General features: G+C 38.8%; 2 protein-coding genes across 5 annotated transcripts in view; one reads left to right on the forward strand and one right to left on the reverse strand.

Moving 5' to 3' along the window:
- The first annotated feature begins 268 nt into the window (after nucleotides 1-268).
- Nucleotides 269-14,918, forward strand: LOC128365814 (putative methyltransferase NSUN7). The gene is made up of 13 exons (XM_053326409.1): nucleotides 269-281; nucleotides 374-520; nucleotides 1,522-1,704; nucleotides 3,190-3,248; nucleotides 4,547-4,683; nucleotides 4,819-4,971; nucleotides 5,524-5,707; nucleotides 6,585-6,795; nucleotides 7,781-7,924; nucleotides 8,171-8,272; nucleotides 8,446-8,563; nucleotides 11,280-11,400; nucleotides 13,977-14,918. The coding sequence occupies exons 1-13, from the start codon at nucleotides 269-271 to the stop codon at nucleotides 14,916-14,918; spliced, it is 2,514 nt and encodes an 837-aa protein (XP_053182384.1).
- Nucleotides 14,919-19,736: 4,818 nt separating this feature from the next.
- The window catches only part of apbb2b (amyloid beta (A4) precursor protein-binding, family B, member 2b), a 35,009-nt gene continuing 29,155 nt past the window's right edge, over nucleotides 19,737-25,590 (reverse strand). The window contains exons 14-17 of one of the 4 annotated variants that reach the window (XM_053334359.1): nucleotides 24,480-24,560; nucleotides 24,258-24,373; nucleotides 23,276-23,455; nucleotides 19,737-20,531 (exon numbers count right to left, since the gene is read on the reverse strand). In XM_053334359.1, coding sequence (XP_053190334.1) covers nucleotides 20,361-20,531; nucleotides 23,276-23,455; nucleotides 24,258-24,373; nucleotides 24,480-24,560 — 548 coding nt within the window. In that variant the 3' untranslated portion in view covers nucleotides 19,737-20,360. Of the gene's footprint in view, nucleotides 20,532-23,275; nucleotides 23,456-24,257; nucleotides 24,389-24,479; nucleotides 24,564-25,590 lie in introns of all 4 variants that reach the window. The other 3 variants (XM_053334343.1, XM_053334351.1, XM_053334334.1) reach the window with 3 other exon arrangements.

Here is a 25,590-nt window from a genome sequence, read left to right on the forward strand (position 1 = left end):
TAATTGCACCAGGAGGAGCCCAATTATCCACAGCTGCATTGTCTCACATACACAGAAACTGGAAGGTCTGGATCATATGTCAGCTGTGACTGACTGTGCGTCTTATTTACACTTGCAGAGCTCAGTTTCAGCTGTGTAAACAAACAATGTTTCTAATGGGTCAGATGCTAGCTGGTGTTATGGAGGCTGGAGAAAACATGACAGAGATAGAGACAGAAGGATTGTGCACAGGACTGCTTCACAAGTATTTTGTTTTATTGCTGTGATCATGGCAGGTAAAGGTAAGGTCTTCATACTGCTGTTTTGTTTGGTAACATGAGCAACAAGCACACAATCACACTCACACACATATCTGTCTCCCTCTGTCTTTCAGTGGGAAACAGCAGGGATGAGAAAAGCAGCCCTGTGACAGAGAAGATGTTCATCTCACATCAAGACCGAAGTCATCAAAGAGACAAGAAGCCTCTCTTCTCTCCTCTTCCTCCTCTTCCTCGTCTTCATTTATCTTCGCTTTCCCCAGGTGAGGTCCTGAATGTTTCATTATTTTATCTCATAATGTAGACATTATATTCCGATGTATTTCAAAGTACACTGTAGGATTTTAACATTTATAAAGCAGGAGAGTGTGAGAAGTCTGTGTGAACACTGATCAATTATATGATGATAAGAGCAACAGTTCGACATGGAACAATGACCAGGTGCTTTAATTTTAAAGACACTCAGATACTCATATTCAGCTGTGTGTGGTCTCAGGTTACAGTCGCCTATAGCTGAGCTGTTGGCACCAGGAAGCCATCCCTGTGCTTTCAGGAATCCAAATACTTGATTGAAACAGGATATAATGTATTTCCCCTGTCAGTGTCAATGCTCAACTTTCATCATTTATTTGAAACCAGAGAGATAAAGATGTTTACAGAGAGCTGCATTAATATCCAAAGAAATAAGGTCATGACAAGCATGCTGACAAGTATCTGTATGTAATTTCTTCCAGTACTACTTGTATATTGTTTCAATCTTTCCTTTGGGACATTTCGCAGTAGAAAAAAGTGCAGGTGTAGATAATAAAATGAATGATGGCTGTTGATCAACGATGAGCTACTTCAGCTTTAGGGTGCATGCAGGCTTACTGTCACACTGTCATGCCTGACTGAGACACTTTAATTGAACAGATGCATCATCAGTTTTATTAGTAGAATGCTTTTCCTACTATGACAAGTCCAAGTGTCTGCTGTGAAGAAAGCTCACTGCCAACCCAAATTACTGGAGACTAAACCCTATACTGTTTTGGAAAGAACACCTACACTATCAATAAACAGTATCACTTCTCAGGGCATGAACTGTAACTTATACATTTTCCATGTTTTTCCATGACATCACTATTTTCTTTCTTCCTTTACATCCCTCGCTTCATTTCATTACATTTTTCCTCCCTTCATTACACTTATTCAACAATAACTTATCCTCTTTTTCGTCCTTCCTCTTCCTATTTTACAACCCTCCCCAATCTCCTTCTCCCCACAGTCTCTCCTCCCTCAGATGAAGCCTACCTGCAGGCAGCAGACATTTTCCAGCGGCTGCGTCCTGAGAAGCCACTCACACATCAACTTCTGCATTATGCGAAGAAGACAGACACGCCTCTACCAGAGAGCGGAGACAAGACCACACAGAGACAGGCCTACCAGCTGGCCTTCAACACACTCAAATGTATGCCCGAGTGTCAGTTTAATTATTGTGTGTGTGAATTTCTGAAGTGAGCAACTGAGGATAATCCCCTTTTAGCATCCTTTTTAAACAAATTTAGTTTTGAGATTTATGTAGAATTGCAAACTCTGCTTGGAGAGAATGGGATGAGGGTTAAACATAAAGTCAGGGAGAAATTAATTTGATCTACTCTACTGCTACCTCTGCAGACCTCACCCACCCCCTATAAGGAAGCCTTATCTCAATAATGAATAGCCGTGGAGCTGCAGTATGTGTCAACTCTTCTGAATAGCAGCTTCAACTGCATACTGTAGATTAAACAGTATACAGTCACACATTTCATTTCTCCATGTGGCTGCAAATTACTTAAGCTGGAGGTGCAGCAGATGTCTGCAGGGGTGGTGATAAGAGGCAGCATATAGTGAGCAAACACACACAAACAAAGCCACATGCACACACTTTTTCAAAAACTTGACCTTACATATAGGGTGTGGCATTAGGTTCACCCAAGTTATTAACAAAACAAAAAAACACATTTTCTCTCCATTGGTCCAGTGATCTAACTTTCAAGTTACTTTGTTTTCATTGAGTTTGGTGAAGTAAACAGTTTGTGTTTCTCAAAGCACTGGAAAATATTTAAAGCTGCACTAATCAATTATTTAACAAATACACATAATGTGAAACATACCTCCAGTAGTGACAAACTTTTGATTCACCCTCACCTCTCTTATCAACATCATTTTGAGCCGCTGAATAAAAAAGCTCTGTTAAACCTACTGTACAAAAGACACACACAAAGTTAGCTTCTAGGTGGTGAACACAGCGGAGCATTAAGCAGCTGAAGAGCCAGATATTTCCCTCAGAAGTCTGTGACGACCTAAATAAATCTAAAAGGAGAAATAATATTGGGTTCAGAATCAACAAGTGGACAGAAATATGACTCCAAATGAATATAATGTTACTCCATGAACTCTGGATGTGTCATTTGGCAGCTGTTTCTTAATGTTAAGTTATAATATAGCAATATTAAAATGCTTTTTTCATCTTGTTCTGCTGCTCCCAAGTTTCCAAAGATATTTGATTTCTTCATTTTAATTGAAACTACTTCCTGCAGAAGAAATAGTCCCTATGAAACCTGTTGGCATTGGAGGTCTGTGGATTATCCAGCGTAACCAAGGCACCATTTTTCAAAAGAAATGTTGCTGTAATTTGAAAAAAGGGAAATTTTCATTACTGCATGAACAACTAATACTTTTATATCAACAATGAACCTTTCTGTTGTGGTGATGAAAAGTATCTCGGAGATGAATATGTCCAAACCTGGTCTGATTAAACCAGCCTATCAGCAAAGCTAAATGGTTTCTCTGTCATTTGAATGAACAGACTATTTAATGTGTATATTTCTCTTGATTGTCTTTAGTGTGTTTTATACGAAATCCAACTGATGGTTTATTGTTTAATCAATCACCAGTATTGTTTTCTTCTCAGATCAAGATTTACTTGAAGACATCATGATGGACAGCTGCTTCCACACTTCACAGCACATTGTGAGTTCCATCAGATTTAACATGACCATTGTAATTAAAGAAAGTTAACCATTCACTCACTGATTGTTAAACTGTCTCTAGAAGTTGTTCTCTATATTCAGATAAAGTAGTCGAGCTTCCTCTGTCCATATGAGTGTGCTGCATTTGAATATGGTAAAATAGTGGTGAAGGAGACAGGGCTGCAATTAAAGGCCATTTGTATTCAGATCTCTACGTAGTCGGGCCCGTTACAGGCGATAAATGATGCATACAGGAGAGATACAGATGCACTCTCCAACTGGGAGACAGTAAATGACGCTATAAAACACCGTGCAATGACACATACGTGGACAAAGAAACACACATAGTCTGTGTGTGTGTGTGTGTGTGTGTGTGTGTGTGTGTGTGTGTGTGTGTGTGTGTGTGTGTGTGTAAATGATGACTTTATTGAGGGATCGGTGAAACAGAGAATAGGCTGACAGGTTGTTAGTCAGCAGGTATGACTATAAAAGCTCTTTGTAATTCCACACACCTCTTCAGTGCTACATACATATTCTCAAGAACTCTCTAATTAACCTACTGTTTAGCTGGTAAACACGGTGGAGTATTTGGTGGCCAGAGATGTAACTGCAAAAAGAAAGTGAATGTTGGACTTATTCATCAGGTGGCCAGAAAGTCCAAATTAATGATAATTAATTTCTGCTGCCCCCAAGAGACAAAAAATCAGTTAATGTAGGTTTAGAAGTTTTCTGTTATTTATATACCTTGATGTAGGATATACTAAACATAATCAAAGACAAAAATAATTCCAATAAGTCAAAAGTCCAGGCTCACACATACCAATAAAAGGACACCCTTTTTGTAGCTTTTGTTGCTTAGGTTTTTCCATGTGTTGTGGTCGCATTGTCCACACATATATTTTGTTTTGGATTTTGGCTAAATATGTACAGATATGTTTCCATTTTAAATAAAGAACAAGAAAAAGTAGTGAAATCCTACAACTATAGATTGTTTCATGGTTTGTCAATGTGTCTTCTGCAGCCAGCCAGCTACTACAGTAAGTAGCAGCTTTATGGGGGCCTTAAAGAGACAGGCGTTAGACAGGCGACATGAAAGGCCACTATAACATAAATAGTTTCACTGTAAATCATACAAAGATAGTCCAGTAGTAGTATAAATATAGACCAGGAAATGTGCATGATACATTCCCTTAAGACGGGAAAGATAATAATAATATCACTGAAGATTATTACAGTAGTGATAATGATTATGATAATGATCCTTACGATAATGCTGATGAAAGTGGTCATGTTTTCTAGTCCAGCGACATGTTACCATTGGCATTGGTGATGCTGTTCGACTTCCAGGACCGAAGATTTGTGCTGCGTGAACGTTCAACAAAGGAAAGGGAGGAGCCTCACCAGGAAGTCAGGGATCTGGAGATCAATCTGTACAGGTGTGTATAGATATAAAACAAATGCAGCTTTAAAATCATTTCAATGAAGCACATTTATTCAAGAAATAATCCTACGAAGGATTTGTAGTACATTAATGATGAAGCTAGCTGTGGTATGGTGGGTGTTCATTACAGGTGTAAGACCAAGTTGGCAGCGTCTCTGGCTCGCTGTAGGGTGAAACTGAATCTGCAGAGTGTTTCCTGTATTCTGTCTGCTTCTGTGAGGACCAAACAGCACCAAGCAAAACGTCTGCCGATTTACGCATGGGTCAATACACTCAAAACCAGGTATACACACATTTATTTTGTTCCTTTTTTCCACTTGCTTTCAGTTGTCAGTCAAATGTAATGGACAGTGGAGTCTATAATCATTCTGGTGGTGCACTGCAAAAGATGCAAAGTCTTTATCTGTTGCTGGTACTGGGAACATAATGCTCACCTCGTTTCTTCTGTCTGGCAGACCCCACACATACAGTATTTGGGTGTGAATCAGCAGGGATTATCTGGTGCATAGCAGCAAAGAATGTCAGTTTAAAGATGAGTGTTAATGTTTAACAGAGTGGCTGTTAATGATAAGACTTTCAAGTGATTGGTTCTGTATGGGGATTATTGCAGTCAGTGAAGGTAACTGGGGCATATCTGAAACATGGAGGTTCAGCAGTCTAACAGCTTGAAAGTAAGAAGTGTTTTTGTGATTGTAAAGTTGAATGATGAGACACTGTTCAACACACTGGAATAAACCTTTATATTAACAATGTTTGATGTAAATATATGAGAAAATGAAGACTCGTACAAAGCTCCAACATTCTGAGCCAACAGATTTTCCTTTGTCGTTTGTAGTGTTGAAGAAGTGTGTGAGGCATTGCAAAGTGACAGTCTGTGCGAGGTTCAGAGCATATCTGACATCAGGGAATCGACGTTCTGCAAAGACCCTCTCTGTCCAGACACACTCATCTTCTCCCAAGACCTTCATGCTCTGCTCCAGCACAGCAACCTCACAGCGACACATACTCTCAACATACAGGTAGTGTGTGTATGTAGAGAAGTGAGTCACTGAGCTAAATATAGACATAAATCCCTGATGAGAAGCATGCTTTCCTCTTTCAGGAGCATGCTTTTGAAGATAATTTTAGTAGACAGGACTGAGACTGACTGGGTACAACAGTGTCCCAGTGGAGTAGAGTTATTACCTTTTTACTGATTCTTCAGTGAGGCAGAAGTATTGGCTTTTTATATACTTGAGTAAAGACACACAAAAAAAGCCTCTTTTACATGTATAGGTTTTTAAAGGGGTGACCATCATGAAGATTTCAAAAGGCTGAGAGGGCAGAGGATTGTTTTCAGTGGGGACAGAGTAGAAATGACTAAATAAAGTACACAAAGTAAAGCCTCTTTCCTTTCTTTCTTTCTTTCTTTCTTTCTTTCTTTCTTTCTTTCTTTCTTTCTTTCTTTCTCTTGTTATCTTCACTGGCAAACCATTCATCAATGCATGATCTCAATTGTCAGGTCCCTGCATTAAGTAGCATAAATTACATTTGTACTCTGGAACAACACCTCAATAGGTTAAGTAAAAATCAAAATGACTGACTTCAAAGAAATAGTACATAAAGTCCTCAAAAAACTCACTATAATGTATTTAATAGAATTCACAGGAGAAAAATGTTAATTACTTCGGCTGCCAGATTAAAGGTATTTCTCTTTACTGCAGATGTTTCCCTTTTGTGATGTGAAGTTTAAAGTTTGTGTACTTTGTGTAACTGTGTTACACAAAGTATCAGCTCGATTAGCAGCACAGCAGTCTATAAAGCTGAAGGGTACAGTTGAGTCAACAAATAAACCTTGAGAAGAAAGCCCTCCTTAAAATGTGAATAATATGCGTGTGTGACTTTGTTTCTCTGCAGGACAGGAGTGTGTGTGTGGCAGTGACTGTGTTACGCCCCCTGCTGTTTGATAATGCTGATGTCCTGGTGGTGGGGTTCTTTTCAGCCATGACTGTGGCTCACATAGCCGTCGTGGCTGCCTGCTCAGGCCGAGTGTTGCTGTGTGGTGCTGATCACACACCATCACAGATGGAAGAGATGCAGGAACTGCTTACTCAAATGAAGATAAAAAGTAAGAGATAAAAAGTCAAAATCATATTAAAAGTAACTCAAGGCCCCTTGAAATATCTTGTTTTTGCTGACTTCCAGTGTTGTAACTTCTCATCTTGCTTTAGTGATGTACAGGTGAACCCCAAAACAGGTCCAACATTCAACCAACTCATCAACTCATCAGTGATGGGTGTGGTTGGAGTTGAAACAACCTTGAAACTTTCAATCAGAGAGGGCAGTAAAACAAAGGATGTCAAAGGATGGGTTCACAATTGTTCAAGTCTGTCTTAAAACAACAGTCAGGTGTTCAAATGGACTTTGAAAAATGTTAGTCTTCCTGTTATACTGGACATTAAAAGATCCCTTCACAATGCATTTACAATGATATTGCCCAAAATCCACTGTCCTCATCTGTCTGGCTAATATGAAGCTTCAGCCATCTATATGAGTCAAATAAAGTAGATATCTTTTTATGTAACTGCAACTCAACAGCCAGGGAAATACAATGTGATGCTTAAACACTGTAAATGTTGCAGATATCTGATATCTTGATATGACTAACTCAGACTGCTGAAGCCTCATATAAGCTTCAAATAAACATTAAATGCATTTTTACACAAAGTGATTTTTTGTCATTTACATTAAGAGCACATTTGAAGGGGATCTTTTAATAGCCAGTATGAACATGGGGAATGATTACAGCAAGGAAAATCTCTTTCAGTATTCATATGGACACCTGACTGTTGTTTTAAAACAGCCTTGAAAAATTGTGAACCTGTCCTTTAAAGTACTTAAAGAAACAAAAAGTAATTTCTTAGACAAGGTTAACTTACACATTTGTGCAGTGTATTCAACCCTTCATGAGCTGATTAATGTATGTGTATGATGTCGTTTGGTTAGGTTTACACACTGTTGTTAATCGTGTTTTACATTTTAAAGATGTTAATAATAAATGTAAATGTATATATGTGTACTTCTTTCCTGATGCTTGTTCATGTCCCATGCAGATGTGCGCGTGCTGTCAGAAGCGTTCTGTAGTCTGGATGAGTGGGATACCGCTGTCCAGCGTTTAAAGGTCATTATAGTGCTTCCTCAGTGCTCAACATCAGCCCTCAATGACCCAGTACCCACCATCCACTGTGAACACGGAGGTATGTAACATGTGGGAGCAAGACAGATAAGTCAGAGGGCATGGGAACAAGATTGGTACAAGGGAGATGTAGAAAGAGGTGGATGAATAGAGGTGAGAAAGGGTGGAAGAATAAAGAAAAACATTGAATTTGTGAGTGAAATTATGTAAGAATGGAAATGTTATGTTGTAGTTTTGATGTGAATATGAAGAAGTGTCTTTCTATATATGATAAAAACAACACAAATAAGTTACATTCTCTTGACAGACTGGGATCTGCTGCAGGACTTGTCTCATGGTTCTGTATCCCAGAGTAAAATGCAGACTCTGACCATCCAGCAGGCGAGGCTACTAACCCATGCTCTCACCTGTGAGTGTATAACACACACACACACACACACACACACACACACACACACACAGAGAGAGAGAGAGAGAGAGAGAGCATTAGCAATAAAAATACAATATGTTGAGTTAAAGTTGACACAGGTTTTTGTTGATGTTTGTACATTCTATTCTCTCCTTTTCGTCTCCATCCGTCAGTCGCAAAGGTTCAGACTGTGGTCTACTGTACACGCTCGGTGTATTCCCAGGAAAATGAAGAGCTGGTGAAACGAGTGTTAGAGAAAGCACACACTCACCCCAAACTGCTGCCCTTCAGGTAAACACACACAAACACGGATGAACAAACACATTTGTGGTTTTACTTCCCTATTCTAAACTATATTATTATGTAATCAGTCTTTTCATTAGCATTACTTTTCCACAGGCTCAAACGTAATGAGAAAACTGAAATTGGGAACAGGTCAAGCATAAAGCCCCTTTTTAAAAGAATGACATTTGAAGGAAAATTGGAAACTGAAGTCACTGAGACTTCTTCTCCTATTCTTTCTTGTCAAACACTGACAGCTCACAGGGAAGCCGATCTGCTTTAAAGTTTCTATTTCATTTGGACATTTTCTTTGAAGCAAAGTAATTGTGCTCTCACCGTCAGTTAGTCTTTGTCCATCCAGATGATTAATTTCTCTGAGTTTGAACAAGATGTCAACGGATAAGAGTGGTATTAAGTCCATGTCTTGTCAACTACAGTATACGTATCTGCTCTGCATCACTTGTCCTGAGTTCTTCCTTTGAGAAAAAAACAGTAACCAAAAGATTCATATTTTAAATTAATTGATTTCATGATTGTTTCACCTAGTTTACATTATTTTTGATCAAATACCATTCTGACATCTGCTTACATAGCTGGAGACCGTATTTCAATACCGCAAATCAAATCTTGAAAAAAGCAACAGACAAAATGATATTAGGTCATCAGCAGAGCAGATGGCCACACTGAGCCTAATAGCATCCTGCTACAGCAACCTACATTTACTTTCATGCTAAAAGCTGCTTCTTATATAACTTACAAACATTAACATGCATCTCGTCCTGCAACTTAGCGACCAAGCAAACAGTCACTGAGAAAAAGTGCACTTTTTATATCAGTTAAAAGGCTAGATAGCTAATTCGCTATCTAGCCTGTTGACATTATGCTCAAGCTCTGACACTGTCCTATGAAATCACTTTAGTCTTGTGGATGGTCTAGTGGATTTTTATTGATCAGATATTATCTGTGGTAATAAAGGATTGTGCAATTTTCTAATCAGGGTTCTATTACCTGTAATATAGCAGTGTAAAACGGACTTCGGCAAATCAGGACTAAGCAGAAAACATCATCAATGAACGAATTAGTATTTTGTGCGCACGTTATACTTATTTCGTGGCCACAAATTAATATTTCGTGCACACGGTATAGCTATATTGTGGCCACAATTCTTTTTTTTTTTTTTGAATATGACACCAGAGGGGCTCCGTAAATTGTTCACTTTGGATGACGGGGCTAACATCATTTGCCTCTAAATTGGCTTCTTCAAACTATATGCTTGGTGAAGTCTGTGTGACAAGCCTGTTTTACCAAAAAGAGTATCAAGGGCACTTTGTTGCGATACACAAATTGCCCAAAAAATATAATTCTGTGTTCAGATAGGCTACAGCTAGTAACTTTGGAAATAAAGTTCCCTCTGACTTTTATGTTGTGTAGGATTTATAGATTATAGTACTTTAGATTTTGCAGATTTGTGATAGTTCAATGTCAGTTTGCTGTTAGCTTGTTAATGTTTTAGGGAATTATTCTAAAATCAATATCAATCAAAGGCAAGCCGGCTTTATTTATATAGCACATTTCATACACAATGGCAACGCAATGTGCTTTACATAAAACAAGCATTTAACAGTAAGAATTAGAAACAAAAAACATAAAAAACATGCAATTTGAGTAATAAAAATAACACACAACAGTGGGTTTGCCAGCTTGTAATTTTTCTTTTATGTTGAAAGGGCAGCTCTCCAGAGATGTAACTTCTCACTTTCCTGTAGTGAACTTCCTCAAATGTACTCCAGGACATGGTCAGCACAACATGACATCACTATCAGTGATGTCGGGTCTGGTCAGGAGTGCAAAAACGTACTATCAGAGTGAGCAATGCAAATCTGTATTTCAGCATTTTCTTCTTATTATTTAAATTTTCTTTAAAATATCAGAACTTCCCCGTCACTGAACCATAACATTTTATTGTAAGCTCACAAAACTCATTAAATCAGCCTCACAAGTACAAATTCTGTGCCTCCTGAAAGACTTTCGCTCCGGGCCTGAATTTTAAGTATTCTTTTGGCTGTGGAAGAATGGTCACCGCCCAGATACAATGGCAGTGAGTGCAAATGCTCACCTCCAAAAATAGCTTTTCACTGAGAATTTTAATGTGAATGAATGTCATATCAGCACATCATCTCCATATTTTAACAGGATTTAGACAGTGTTTGGTCTGCTGAGAATTGTTAACCAACATTTGCTAACATAACTAATGCTGAGTATTCTCATGCCAGATGTTAAAAATACAGAAACCAGCAGTGACAGCTGGTGATGCAGAGGCTGTTTGTCCTGAGGCTCAGGACAATCTGTCTGGAGATAAACTCAGTCTTGCCTGGTGGACTAATCCCACAGCTACAGTAAACAGTTGTGCATGTATATTTTTGCACTAATGCTGACCTTGAATCGGTGTTTAAGAAATACTATGAATGACTACTGTGCCTGGAAAAATGATATTGATTTGTACATTTTTCAATATTGTGCCCCAGTTTATGAGTTAAAAAAGATCTCACACATGCCAGATTCACAGACAAAATGTGTATTTGGTTGTCACAATTATTTAATGTACCTTTTATTCAGCCAAATCTCCCATTCGATGACAGTAGAAGTTCTCTGAATTAATGTGGCAATGATGGATTAATGTTAAAGTGCGACAGGACATCTTATTACAGCACATCTGCTCTCTCAGGGTGAATGGTCCAATTTTCCCAGACGAATCCCAGGCAGAAGACACACCAGACTCCAAGTTCTTCAGGCTCGAATCGTCTCATTTCACCAACGGCTGCTTCGTGGCCCGGCTGTCCCGACAGGTGAGAGACAGAAAAGACGGACAGAGACTGAAACTGTGTGAGACATGGAAAGAGATAGAGGGAGAAAAGTGAGAGAAATGTTTAGAGCAAGATAGTGTGTGTGAAGATGGAGGGTGAACAGAGATTTTGTGGTGTGTGCTTGAATTTTGAATGTTTGTGTGGGTGTGTGTGTGTGTGTGTGTGTGTGTGTGTGTGTGTGTGTGTGTGTGTGTGAGATTGCTTTGCGACGAGACCTTCCAGTAGTGCTGAGGCTGCAGTCTTTTACTGTCTGTCTGCTGGGAGGTCGGTCCGCTCTGCTTGTCTGCGTGCACACACACACACACACACACACAAACACACACTCTGACACATACTATGGCTCCCTGAAACACTGCAGCATTATTCCAATGCTCCATAAAAAGAGACGAGTTCAAGATGAAATACCTCTGAGCTGCTGAAACATTTCAGTACTTTGGAGAAAAGATGAATGGATAATACTCTATATCGTTCTTCCAGCCCACCCTCCACCCTCCAGTCTTGTTGCATCACCTCGTTGCTCCATCTATTTTCCCCCTCCACTCATAAAAGAAGAAAAATACAACAGAAGGAAATGAGATGCTGCTTCTTTGATCTCCTGCAGCTTGAAAAAATGGTGCAGGGAGGACACTGTGCCTATGTGTATGTTTATTAACCTTGTAACACACACATAGACAGGGGCAGGTCTTGTTCACCTGTCTGGTGGCAGTGCAGTAATTTAAAATCTAATGATCATCGTGTCTTATTAGATTGACGCTCACTCTCACGGTGTGTCAAATCACATCAGAGCTGTGGCTGCAGATTTCATTACACTGACACTTCTGAGGTGGTTCAGTGCTGCTCACACCAATGACTCTGGGATGATTTAAAAGGATCTGAACCAGACACATAGCAGCTTAGAGAAAACAAAGAAAGAGAAACACAGAGAGAGGGTGAGGCAAGAAGTCTCCTTTGAATTGCTCTTTTAAAAATCAGAAAACAGACATATTGATTAGAAATGTAATTAGCTGGAAACACATCTGACAGGCTGCTAGCATTAATGCTCTCTCTAGTAGGCTTCTACTGAACATTTCACCACAAAATGTACATTTGACATGACAATTCAGCTTTTGAGTTTTGCAAATTACATTTTATGCTCCTAAAGTATGAAAATAATAACATTAAGAGCAACACTCATTGAGGCTGTACTTGCTTTGAGCTAAATGCTAACTTTAACATGCTAACATGCTCACAATGAAAACATGCTAAGGTTAAGCAGGTATAATGTTTAAATGTTTAATTCCTAAAATGCTAACTGACACAAAACAGTACATACAGCTGAGTAGGAATGCCATTACTTTTAGATATTTGAACAACAAATATTTAAACAAAATATTGGATAAATTGAAGTTTTGAAGTTTTGATGTTTTGATGTTGGTGTTAGATAGAAAATTGAAGGATTACCAAAGTAATTACAATCCATTTTGAGGGGAACATGACTGTGTACCAAACTAACTGACTATTCATCGAAAGGTTGTTAAGACATTTTACTCTAAACCATAAATGTCAACCTCATGGTGGCGCTAAAGAGGATCAGTCAGAGGATCACCAAAGCCATTAGGATACCATGAAAGCCTGAATCATCACATAATAATATTATACATATTTATTATATCTAGTTTATTGGAGGTTTAAAGCAACCAACTCTATGGAACACCTGACCTTTAGATATCAGGGAAGCCCGCTTGCTAAATATTTTTAGGAAAGCTAAAAGCTTCATTTTAGCTTTTCTCTCAGTCTGCTTCTTCACACTGATGTAGTACTGCACTTTTTAAAAAACATTGAATTTTACTTGATTTTATCCATTCTATTTATTCTGTTTTAATTATTTTTATTTTATTTTACTACTCTATTTTTATTTTAGAGGGTTTTATACTTGTTTTTATTATTCTGTCTTATTTCTATTAATAATTTTAAGTGTGTTTTACTATCTGGTTTTTTTATACACTTTTATGTTGTTTTTATGTCCTTTTTATATCTTTTGAAGCACTTGGTGCATGTCATTTCTTTTGTTGTAAAGCGCTTTGAGCTGCATTTCTTGTCTGTAAGGTGCTATACAAATAAAGTTATTATTATTATTGTTCAAATGTCCACTGTGAAAAAGTGGCATGAAATTTTGTACAAACATTCATCTTCTCCACAGGATGAACTGTAATAACTTTGGTGATGATTTAACGTCATTGAGCGTCATCGTGAGGCTAAAAATGTAAGACCAAACAGTCAATCTGCTTTAACTAACAACATTACCATCAGGCTCACACGTACTTTGTGTAAAGTACTTATTAGCAAATGTTAGCATGCAAAAAAATGATGTCCCATGCTCCCTGTGGGGATGTAAAACCTCCTGTGACCTCCTCTCTCCTTTCTTTTCCTCCTCTGCAGGTTCAGTTTATAGCTGTGGTTCATTTCTACAGTGCAGTGTTGTTGTATAGACCTCCTTGGTGCAATGTTACCCTGGAGACTTGTAGTTTTAATGTGTTGTATCTTCACATCAAATCTTAAACTGTGCTTGCTTTTTTCAGGCGGATCCCACTAAAGTAGAAACAGTTCAGGATGTGTTGGCAAGGGCAGCAGCGAAGGGCCTCCTGGGTGGAATAATTCCTGAGCAATCAAAAGCTGGTAAAAAGGGCAAAAGCAAGAAGAATCGGGCAGCTTCAGCCACCAGCAAACATTCATCTCCTTCCAGCCAAGATAGGCCAGCACAGACAGGAAGTGAGCTTAAAAGTGGACAAGATCTATACACACATTCAGACCATGAAGAGCAGAAAGGTGAGGAAGACATTAAGCATAGAGCAGAAGGAGAGGAGGAAGCTGAGGATACAGGGGGTAAGGGACAACTCACAAGGAAGAGGAGAGGGCTTAAAGGACGCAAGCTCAAGCGACGTTCAAAACAACCCAACAGGTTTCCTACAATCTCCAAGATTCTTCCTAAAAGCCACAAGAAGAAACTGAACAAGAGAAAACAGACGCATCACAAGAGGCGTCTCCAAGGTCCAACAAAAAGTAAACCAAGAAGGATTCCTCGACTTACACTGACATTGATATCCTCAGCAAAACCCTTGTCTCTGATCACAGCCCAGGACATGTCTGGTACCCTCACCTCTGCTGGAAAACACCCCTCCCCTGCTCGTCCTGCTCCACCCATCCCTCCCTACATGTCCTCCAAGCGGCAGACACAGAAACAAAACACAGAGCCTGAACATGTAGAGAAACCACTTACTGACACAGCTAAACCAGGAAGCGTGTGTAAAGGCCACATGAAGGGGGTCAGACCAGTTAAAGAGTTGAAGCCTGCTGGATTTTTTCTTCCACCCATTTCCTCCCCAACCTCCAGCTCTCTGAGCAGCAGGAGTGGTGCTTCTCTCTCACAGCCTCCATCCACGGCCCTCCACACTCAGCACACCTGTACGTCTGCATCTTCCCCCTCAGTGTCTCTGCCCAGTTTAGAGAAACTTTGGGTTTAGGCTCACTGATGGGGTCTATGAGATGTTTGGCAAGCTTTGACACTCCACCAGTCAGTAATGATCATAAATTAAAAAAAATGTTATTGTGTTTAAATTATTTATGGTGAACCACATTTTACTGTTTTGTGTGCTAGAATATATTAAAATGTAAATGTGGTGTATTAAAAAAGACAAGTAAGAAATAAAAATAAATAAAGCTGCATCTGAATTCTCTGATTTACTACAAACACGACTTTTGGAACAGTACATAAATTAATAAGACTGAGGATTGGGGGGATCAGAGAAGGGGGGAGGGGGTCTTTTTACTGTAGGGAGGGTAGTCTAAATGAATTAAGAGAACAGGGAAGGGTCTTCTTTTCATCCCAGACTTGTTTTCTTTTACTTTTTCACTTGTAGTACTTACTGGAAAAAAATAGCATATTATTATAAGGGTCAATATGTCATATCAGTATGAGAAGACCATCTTAAAATCTTTGTACTTAACTGTCATGTACGTTATGTTGTTTTTGAGATATTGGTGGGAGGGTTTGAAAACTGTTAATCAAGTGTGTGGGAAGGGGAGGTTCAAAGACAATACTAGTAAACTGGACAGTCTTTGTGCCCCTCTTACCATCAGTGCTTTCACACAGACCCTTATTCAGACAAATTGAGCAAGCTGAGGTCTTTTAAACTTGTAATTGGCATTTTCATATTTAATATAATATAGTCAGATAATATAGTCATGTAAGAAAATAAATATGATAATTATACTATACACATTTATCTTTTAGATTTTATGTTTGTTTGCACTACTTCATAGAAAACAATCACCTTTTGAGACTTCTGGAAATTGTTAAAATGAAACAATTTCAGACGGGAATAAAATCACTTTGGTGACTTTTTGACTGCTCAGAAAGTCACAAGCTGACATTCCTTCATTTTAAAAGGTCAAAGGATAAACTTTGTGGACTGAATTAATAAAACTAAAGTTCAAAGAAATATTAAACACAGAATAATCAGTAATGAAATATCATTAGTTGCAGCCCTAAACACACAGACACACAAAAAGTCAGGGGCGTCTATTTTATAATGCTGTTTATTCTCACAATTGGTTACATTGATAAAGTGTACAAATCAGTGAGCAGCAAACGGAAGCAAACACATCCATCTGTGGGGAATGGAGTGTGTGTGTGTGTTTGTTGTTTATGTGTGTGAGCTTGACAGAAACGCTGGGAGTCCATTGCTGTTGCCTTCATCTTCCTCCTCCTCCTCCTCCTCTTCACTCCTCCTATCAGCAGTGGACTCCCAGCTCTCAGTGCACTGTACACGGTGAAGATATATTCCTTTATCTGCCTTTATCTGCAAAGCGGAGCCTGTTGTAGCATTGTGAGTTAACCAGGGACAGAGACAATGACACCGAGTCAAGAGACTTTACTTGCCTCAACTAATAGAATCAGTATACTTTTATAAAATAGAATAAATAAAATAAAAAATATTTCTGTTCAGTACATACAGTCGTTCTTCCAACCGTCCAAGGGCATGCAAGGCTTTTAACGACTTTCCATTTCTCAAGATCAAAAGAATGCATAGATAATTGCTCAGTTAAATTCAGTATCAACTTAATTGACGACTGTGAAAATTTCCAATCACCTCTCCTTTTTTCATTATTTGCTCTCGTAGTTTTCTTATCTACAACAATGTATATCAATATTTTACACTTTGGCCATTTGGTGAGCACTCAAAAAAAGGCATTTCATTACAGAAAATAATAGAAAACAATAGGGTCCCTGCCTCCAGGCAAGGGCAGGACTCCTCTAGAGTCCTCGCCCTCTTGCCTTTCGGCTCGGTCCCTAACTAGAAGACATTCAAAATGAAACGATAGCTTATAACAATGATTAATGCCAAATGTTACATTGAATGGATATTATGTACACACAAATTAGCCATCTCATTCACATTTCGACATCCTTGTGACAAAAAAAGTGATGTGGCTGAATTTTCTCCACATAATCTCAATAACACTCCTAGTTCCTGCAACCTGTTTGTGATACTGTAACTTTAAAATCTGTAACGGGCAAAAAAACACCTACAGACGAAATAAATGACTGTTCTCTAAGTCCCGCCCCCCTTAGTTACTGTTGCTATGCTTGTCAAGCCTTCGTTTATACATAAAATACATGCCATACGATAACAGCAGCAGATTTATCACTTGAAAATATTAAAGTCCACCTCCAGTCAAAAATCTGTTTTCAAAGTTTGCCACGAGAAGGATGTTTTCACATTCATCTGCTGTAAGTGGAAAGTTTCTCTGCGTTTTTGTTTTTTGTTTTTTTTGGGGGGGGTGCACGATTTATGACAACAGAACTAGTTTGGAGCCAATTGTGGTCCAGCATGCAATTTACAGAGCAGATGTGGTTTTAAAGATTTTCACCATATGATGCTCATATCATTGTTCCAAGCAGAGTTTAAAAAAATCTTTTTACATGTCTGAAGGGGGTCTTCTTCATTTAAGACGGAGGTAGACAAAACCAGCTTCTCATTTCTCACCAGCAACTGTCAATTCTGTCGTACAGTCTATGGCCAAAATGATCACTGTCGCTATCTGTTGAAGCTAATGATAAAGACTAAAACTCTGCTTTTTCTCATTTTTTAATGTTTCCAGGTCATTCATTTAAAAATAAGAACTCTATAAAGCTTCTTCAATATGTACGATAGATACATTTATGGTACTGTGCTAAAAGATTGAAACTAAAAATTTAAGCTAAGACTACAAGTCTGAAGCAAAGAGTCAGCATCCTGTGCTCAACAGAGCAGCAGCAGATGATTGTGCACTGCAGTGTTGTATAGCACTAATAATAAAAGTTATAACTTTACTGTTGGATGGTTTGGATGCTTTCTATAGAAAAAAAACATTTGATAAGCAACGTAGTGGTTATGATTGACTGTAAACAGAACTGACAAGTTGGTAAAGCTGAAATTAGTTAAGTAAGTGTAAACTTCCCCAATAAACAGAAATACAGAGCTGCTATGATTAACTAGAGCTGCAATGATTAATCGCCAACTATTTTTAATAATTATTATTTTTTAAGAAGCAAACATTCAACTTCTCTCATTCAAGCTCATCAAATGTGAATATTTTCTGGTTTCTTTAGTCCTCTATGTCAGTAAACTGAATATTTTTATGTCATGGATTGTGGGTCAGGACAATACAACACACTTGAAGACTCTACCTGCGGCTCTAGGTGATCATCATTTTTCACCATTTTCTGACATTTTATGGACCAAACAACTAATTGATTAATCAAGAAAATAATCAGCAGATTAATCGATGATGAAAAAATCATTAGTTGCAGCCCTGTTGTTAACTGATATACTAGTATTGTGGATCCCATTTGTAACCTGTAACCCCACAACATCATGCAGTTAGTGTATGACATGCTTCTTGCCTTTGGCAATGGATTATTACTGTAGCAGTCAGCTCGTTAGCCAGGCATGCAGTTTACAGCTTCTGTTGGAGCAGATAAACTGTTTTATTATTCCCTTACTCTTTTATTTTTTTGGTTTTGTAAAAAGAAAAAAGAAAACAAATATACTAACGGCCAAACTCTTTCAAACACTGTGATTGGTTAGAGTTACTTAACTATGATTGGATGATTCCTGCTTGGGGGCAGAGATAAGAGAACGGTCAGATGTATTTATGTGCTGTCCTACATCCAAGATTACTGTCTGAGACATATTGATGACTTAAGTTGCGATAAAGGACTTAATTACCATTATATATCCAGTCTAGTCGGATATAGCATAATAAGGAGCTAGCAGCGTTGAATTGAGATTTTTGTGAGAATAAATAATAAAAAACAGACAAAAGCTTGTGATGTTGTGGCACTGATGAAAACAGACTTACATTACTGTAAGTAAGTAGGCAATGGAAAAAACAGAAAAGGCGCATTCAAGTGAACAGAACCCTGGAGAGAGATAGACAGCAGCCCAGGAAAGTCCTGTTAGTTTGAGTCAACATGTCACGGTTGGTTTTTTCCTCTTAAAAAACAGTCGAGTCTGGAGATGAAATCAGTCTTTTTCCTTCTCACGTCCTCATAGTTCAAATCATAGCTCTGAAAAAAATCATCCCAACCATACCCAGGTATAAAAACACATTCCTCCAGTCTTCTTCTTCTTCCTTATCCTCTGGGCTTTGTACTGTCTCCAGGACCCTTTTATTAATGGACATGAAGTCTCAGAGGATTGATACTGAGGTGGGATTTAAAGGAATCATCAGTCAAATTTCCTCCAGCATGGGTATCAAAGAGCAGCAGCATGCTAATGTCTCCTGTGTTTGGAGCAGCAGTGAGTACTGGTCACCAGAGAGCAAGGGAGCTAACAAGTGACGGAGTCTCACTCCGTCCCATCCCCGTGTCTCATCCTCCATTATGGCTATCGTCATTTCCGAGGGATAACACAAGAGTAAAAACAAGACGTAAACAGGAAGCACATGAAGGATGTTTCGGGTGAAAGGTCACCGCTCGTTTTAACCATCCCGGCCGGTCTGGCTGATTCTTGCACAGTTGACGAGAAACAAAGAGCTAAGACAGGAAAAAACAATGTGGCTTCTGATTTCTCATCCCTTCAGTCTCTGAAAGCAGCAGCAGTGTATCGATATTGTCTAGAATGTGTCACCTTTATATAAAAAGTTCATGCAGGATCAGTCGAACAGTGTGCTGTAGACGTCAATGCCCAGATCTCTTATCCTGCGGTAGCTTCCTTATTTCTTCAATTGGTTACACACAGATATGAACATCAGACACCATGGCTTTCATAACTCCTTCCTTCCTTCCTTCCTTCCTTCCTTTCACTTGATGCAACAGTCTACCGTGGATAAGAGGGACAGAGGGGGATTAAGTCACTACAGACAAACAGGACAACCAGGTGAATGACGAGGGGGTTTGGCCAGGTGTGCAAGGTCATGCTGGCAGCACAGGCACAGACAAAAATACAACAAGAGCATGGAGAGATCAGCAGTTTGGGAGGTAATGAGCTCACTCATCACACGTGCTGTGCTTGAAGGAGCACTTCCTACTTATTTGTTCTTCGGCTGTTGGTCTCTTTCCTTGCTTCTTCTTTGCTGAAGGGGGAGGGGTGTGTGAATTACTTCTATGTACATTACCACCATTGAGGTGTTTCTGGTGGTTGTTCCTTCACGGTATGGGATTAGTTGTTATCCAGCTCAGTTATTTTGAGGAAACAGACTTGAATTGCTGCTTAAGAGCACATAAACTCTTGAGGTGAAATTCCAATTTGCTCCAGAAGGCAAAATATCATGACAGGATTTCCCAAACCCTGGGGCTTTAGTGTGTTTCCATGGTTACAGGGGTCTGTGGTAGCGACACATTTTGGCAGCGATGCGACTAGTTACCATGGTGACTGGGGGTTATGGCAGGGAGTCAAGTTGGTAGTGCTTAACCGTGGTTACTGCGGCAACTCTGTGACGGGTCTCTTCTGTTTGAGGGTGTCAATGAGGGACAGGACGCCCTTCTTTACGCTGGTTGAAACCCGACGGGACACAGAGTCACCAGGGGGCGACGAGCCACAGGCCTTCTGGGAGGGAGGTCGAGCCACCAAACACTTCTGGTACCGCAGCTGAGAGAGAGAGCGAGAAGAGAGAGAGAGAGAGAGAGAGAGAGAGAGAGAGAGAGAGAGAGAGAGAGAGAGAGAGAGAGAGAGAGAGAGATATTATAAATAATTGGTTTGGCCAATAGGACATTTTGGAAACTAACGGTATTGGCAGAACTTGGTTGCAATAGTGGCCGATGGCATGCAAAGACATTCATCGCCATTTTGCATGGAAGGTCCACACAAAGTCAAGGTTATTAAAGTCATAGAGAATTGATATAAACTAGCTAAAGGTAAGCGATGTAGTCAAACTGTTAAGCTTAGTTTGTCACAATCTTAAAATTCGGCAAATTCTTGTAAACTGAGCTGCTGGCTGATACAAAGCAGCCCCTCCTCTCTCTACCAGCAGTACCTGCAGGCAGTGAATCACATCAGCAGCAGAGGGAGGAGTACAGAGGATGTCTGTGTTCTTTCTTTCACTCAGTATTCTGATGTCAGAAATACTTATTTTACTGACATTTTAGATTTGTTTCCAGCGAGATATTATTGAGTTTATATAGTGACTTAGCTGTTGTGAAAATTACTGCTTTAAAAATGGTATTTAGTTCAATTTAAAACATAAATTCCTTGTAATCCTGTTCTGAATTCATTCTTTTTTTAATGATGATTTGATGATTCAAATTATTTAATAATGATAAAAAACTGACAAGAGTTTGTATAAAGATAAAATCCTAACATACCACACCTATACAGGGTTAGTAGCTTCGTCCTGATTTTAGGAGGATGAACAGGTTTTATTTCGTTTTCCAGTTTCTAATAAAGTTAAAGATTGTTAATTTCCCACAGTGTTTAATTTTTTCTGCTCAAAACTATCGTTAAAGTATATCAACCTTTAAAAGACCACTATCAGTCCACCTCTACTTACAGCTGCTTAGTACCTAGCTGTGGAGGTGTCTGTGTGTGAGACAGAGAGGAGGAAAAGGCGCAGGGTCAAAGCTGTGATCAATAGTAATGACTGATGACTCTTGCCGTTGTGAATCAGTTTTAGTATGTGTAAGTGTGTATAAGTGTGTGTGTGTACCCTTGTGTCCATATATCCAAAGTTGTGATGTGTGATCAATAGCACAGCCAGCAGTCGACTAATCTTGTGACTCACACACAGATGAGAGGAGGCAGAGGAAGACAAGTAACACTAATAGGCTGCATTATAACAGAAACTGTATTATAACTGTGATTATGCTAAATAAAAATTCTCTAAAGCTATTATAGCTGTACTACGGTAGTTACTAATATCATGCAGATATCTTGTTGTTCTCCTGCAGAGTAATAAACAAAGTGGGATCCAGTTGAAAACATTAAAACTTAAAGTTAAACAGAAAATGTATATGAGGCAACTGATGCTGAATATACCCAGTATTTTATCTTAAGGTGTCTTCTAAAACACCAATCAGTCAAGAGTGAAAAACCGAACCAAAACTACCCTCCATGGATCACTCAAAGAGAGGCTCTAAATGCCTATGCCTCTCTCTACTTTAAGAGGATGAACTTGGCTTAAATTTGGCACTTTTATCTTTCCCTTCTGGCAGTGACAGTAATTACAAAAACACTGTTGGCAGGTGCTTACATTGTAGGCTCTGCTATAGCCTACTCTATCACTACTGTTACAGCTGTAAACAGGTGGGAAAATAATTTTGGGTGCCACATAACCCCCACGAAATGACTAATTTTGCAGTCATTCGATAACATTTAGAAGAGACACATGATTAAATTATTTTTCCCACATTCAAGTTAGCAGAGAGCTAACCACAGGTTAGCTAGCTCTGCTGGTGGACATCTTTAGTTCAAATGCCATGCCTGCTTATTAGGGCTGTCACTTTTTATCCGATATTCGAATATTCGTTTTAACATGATGTGAAACAATCATATTGGAACTATAATTAACCATTCAAATACTAAAATATTACCCGTAGCACATTAAAACATTTGTTTTTATTTTGTTGTTTGCCATCTCATCCAGCAGTGGGCGCTCTAAATTTTAAACAAATACTATTAAACAAATAGTGTGACATTTGGTGTTCGTTTGAACTTGATTTTTGAGAAAAGTGACAGCCCTACTGCCTACAGAATATGTATTCATCCAGCCAGCACAGGAATTCCAAACATGACACCAAATTAAAAACTCCAGTAAACTGTGAAATACAGAGAGATTTATCTGGCAGTGATAGACTTAATCATTATTGTGTGAACTCATTTATATGTAAAGGTTCTGTCCTGAATGTTTAAGAATAAGGGAAACCTTTAAACAAGGCTCAATACAGTGATTTTAATTCGACACCAGCTGGCTATAAATAATAGAAAATCATTTGTGTTTTATGCTCAATCATTTTGTAATTTTCTGAGGAGAGCAACTTTTTGGATTAGCTGAATACAAGAAATATTAAAAGACACTTGATGTCTTTCTGCGCAGAATGAGTGTAGACTTGTTTACTTTATATTTCCCATCAGTCTAAAGACCAAAGCTCTTTATTTCTACTAAACAAATTCCAAATTCTATTAGTATTCATGGTTAAATTAAAACTACAAACACAGTACCCCCAGTTTCATTAACAACTCCACACTACACTTCAACTGTAATTTGTAATTTCCGCATGCATCACTGTGCACTGTTGTTACATTTCTTTATTTTTAAACCTAGTCAGAGTTGGCTCAGAGTATTTTGGTCGTGTTGTCAGCTCTTGCCCAGACTTCTCTATTAGTACTCAGTGACTCACCATACAAGCTGCCTGTACAGCCTCTGACACATTCCCAGCATTGGGATCACACCAGAAGACGTGACAGTCAAAGCGATGGCCACCAGCGTCCATGATGAAGGCAAATGTGTGCACGTCATGCCCAACGCCCATGAACGACAGGAAACGAACTCGACACTCCACCAGCACCTCCCCTTCATCCTGGTAAGAAACATTCATTTGTTACAGACAATGTACAGTACATACAATTAAATATATACATTAATGAAACATTATTGAGGGAAAATGCAATCATTCAACATTTTTGATCTATGCAGTTAAATACATTGACATACATAGCAAAATAAAACCTGGGCTTAAGTTGCCTTGCTGTTAAAATTCGAATACAAAAATCCTGTACATTTTGTAATCTTCACTGGTCGAGTGTAGTCAGATGTTACACAGAGATTTATTGCTCTGGGAAGCAGCTTTCTACTTTTTTTAGCTGACAATGCCAATAAAGTCTGTTCAATCTGCAGCAAGTTAAATGTTTTCCATCCTTTTAGTAGTTTCACACATCAATGTCATCGAAGAACTTCAAACATTTGTGATGGCTGATGGAAATAAATGGCAGGTGCATCACAATCTTCACTAATCACTGTAAGATGACTCAAAATCAGTAGTCATGTATACATGTATACAGTGGGGGGGGACAAGTATTTGTTACACTGGCGATTTTGCAGGTTTTCCCAATTACAAAGCATGTAGAGGTATCAAATACTTGTTCTCCCCACTGTACATACAGTATTTAGTTTGGGTAATGTCTACTTCTGGCTACTGTTTGTCCACTCATCTTGTTGCCTTATCTGACATCAAATAAAGTGACATTACGTGACTAAAGAGAAATTTTAACACTATTATAAATTCACAGCCTTTAACTTAAGTCAGTGAATTTTATTTGGCAGACTGCGTGCAATAAGCTCCATAAATAACACGGGTTTGAGAAACAGCAGGGATGTGAGACCTTCTCCTTGCTGATGGTGACTGTAGCATCAGCCACGTTGAGGGCTACTGGAGTCCAGTCTTCTCTGTTGGAAGAACCAATCAGACTGTCTATGGCTCCATTCAGTATGTCCATGCCTGGAGAGGAGAGGGCTACAAATTAAATTACGCTTGAAGTTACACAATCAACATTAACTTCAATCATGTATCTTGCATGCAATTACAGTGTAGGTGTCAAACTTACCTATTGGTCTGGCCACAGGTAACATCCCAAGATAGAGCACCTGAAACTTCTGAACCAGTTCTGTCTTTGGTGTGGGAAACTCTGCTGGGGAGAAGCCACCACACTCATTTAATATGTCTTTAGATAAACACTGATTTAACATTTATGTAAACAACTGACAGATGGTTCCCCAAGAACTGGATATTCACATTAATGTCACTGGCTTCTATTATATTTATATGTCAAAACAAACAGATTTGTTGACTGACCAACGGTGTACTAAGTAGACAATAATCATATGTTCACTTTTCACCTTGTGTTTGAAACATTCATGTCAGTTTTATGGTTTTAAACAGAGACAGACAATACAGCTGTTAGATTTGACAGGCTGTCAGCAGCAGGCTGGACAGTTAGTAATGACACTAATTGGCCTGTCAGTGTCCGATGTAACATTTTCCCCGCTGGTCCATTTGGCCAGTGTATCAGAGTTTTACTGGCCCCTTGTATATTTTTATTGGTCCAGCAGCCAAAAAAAAAAATGTCTCCATAATTTTGGTGATTTATTCATTGTATACATAATGTGTGCCACAGTGAAGCTCCCTTGAGACATGGTTGTTTTCCTTTAGTTATGGATATGGTATGTCGATATATTACATAAATATGAAAATATAAAAGTAGGCACATTTTGGATCAGTTTTGTGTTGAGTCAGCGAGTATGGATGACCTTGATAATAAAGTCAATAATAAACTGGTTAGCAACTCTGTGGCATCATTCATTTTCTCCTCTGCCCTCATTCTACAGCTGCTGGTTAGAGACTGCTGTAGATGCTGCTGGTAGAGAGGAGGGGCAGGTCGGTGTCAGCCTTAAGTCTACAAGATACGGGTAAAGTAATTTCACTGAATGGTTACAGACAGTGAATGTCTGTTTCAAGCTCATTCTTAACAGTTCACAATAAGCATAATGAGCTCCATATAACTGTAAAATATATCATCTGTGGATGTGAGGGGAGCAGGAGTTGACTGCTGGAAGTCGAAGACGTCATATTTAAGTTCATGATCTGCTTGTTTAATGGTTGTTTAATAAATTGCTTGTACCGTTTCTCTTACTGCTGGATTCTGTTGCACTTACGGC

This window comes from Scomber japonicus, chromosome 2 (assembly GCF_027409825.1).
Source record: "Scomber japonicus isolate fScoJap1 chromosome 2, fScoJap1.pri, whole genome shotgun sequence".
Lineage (NCBI taxonomy): Eukaryota > Metazoa > Chordata > Actinopteri > Scombriformes > Scombridae > Scomber > Scomber japonicus.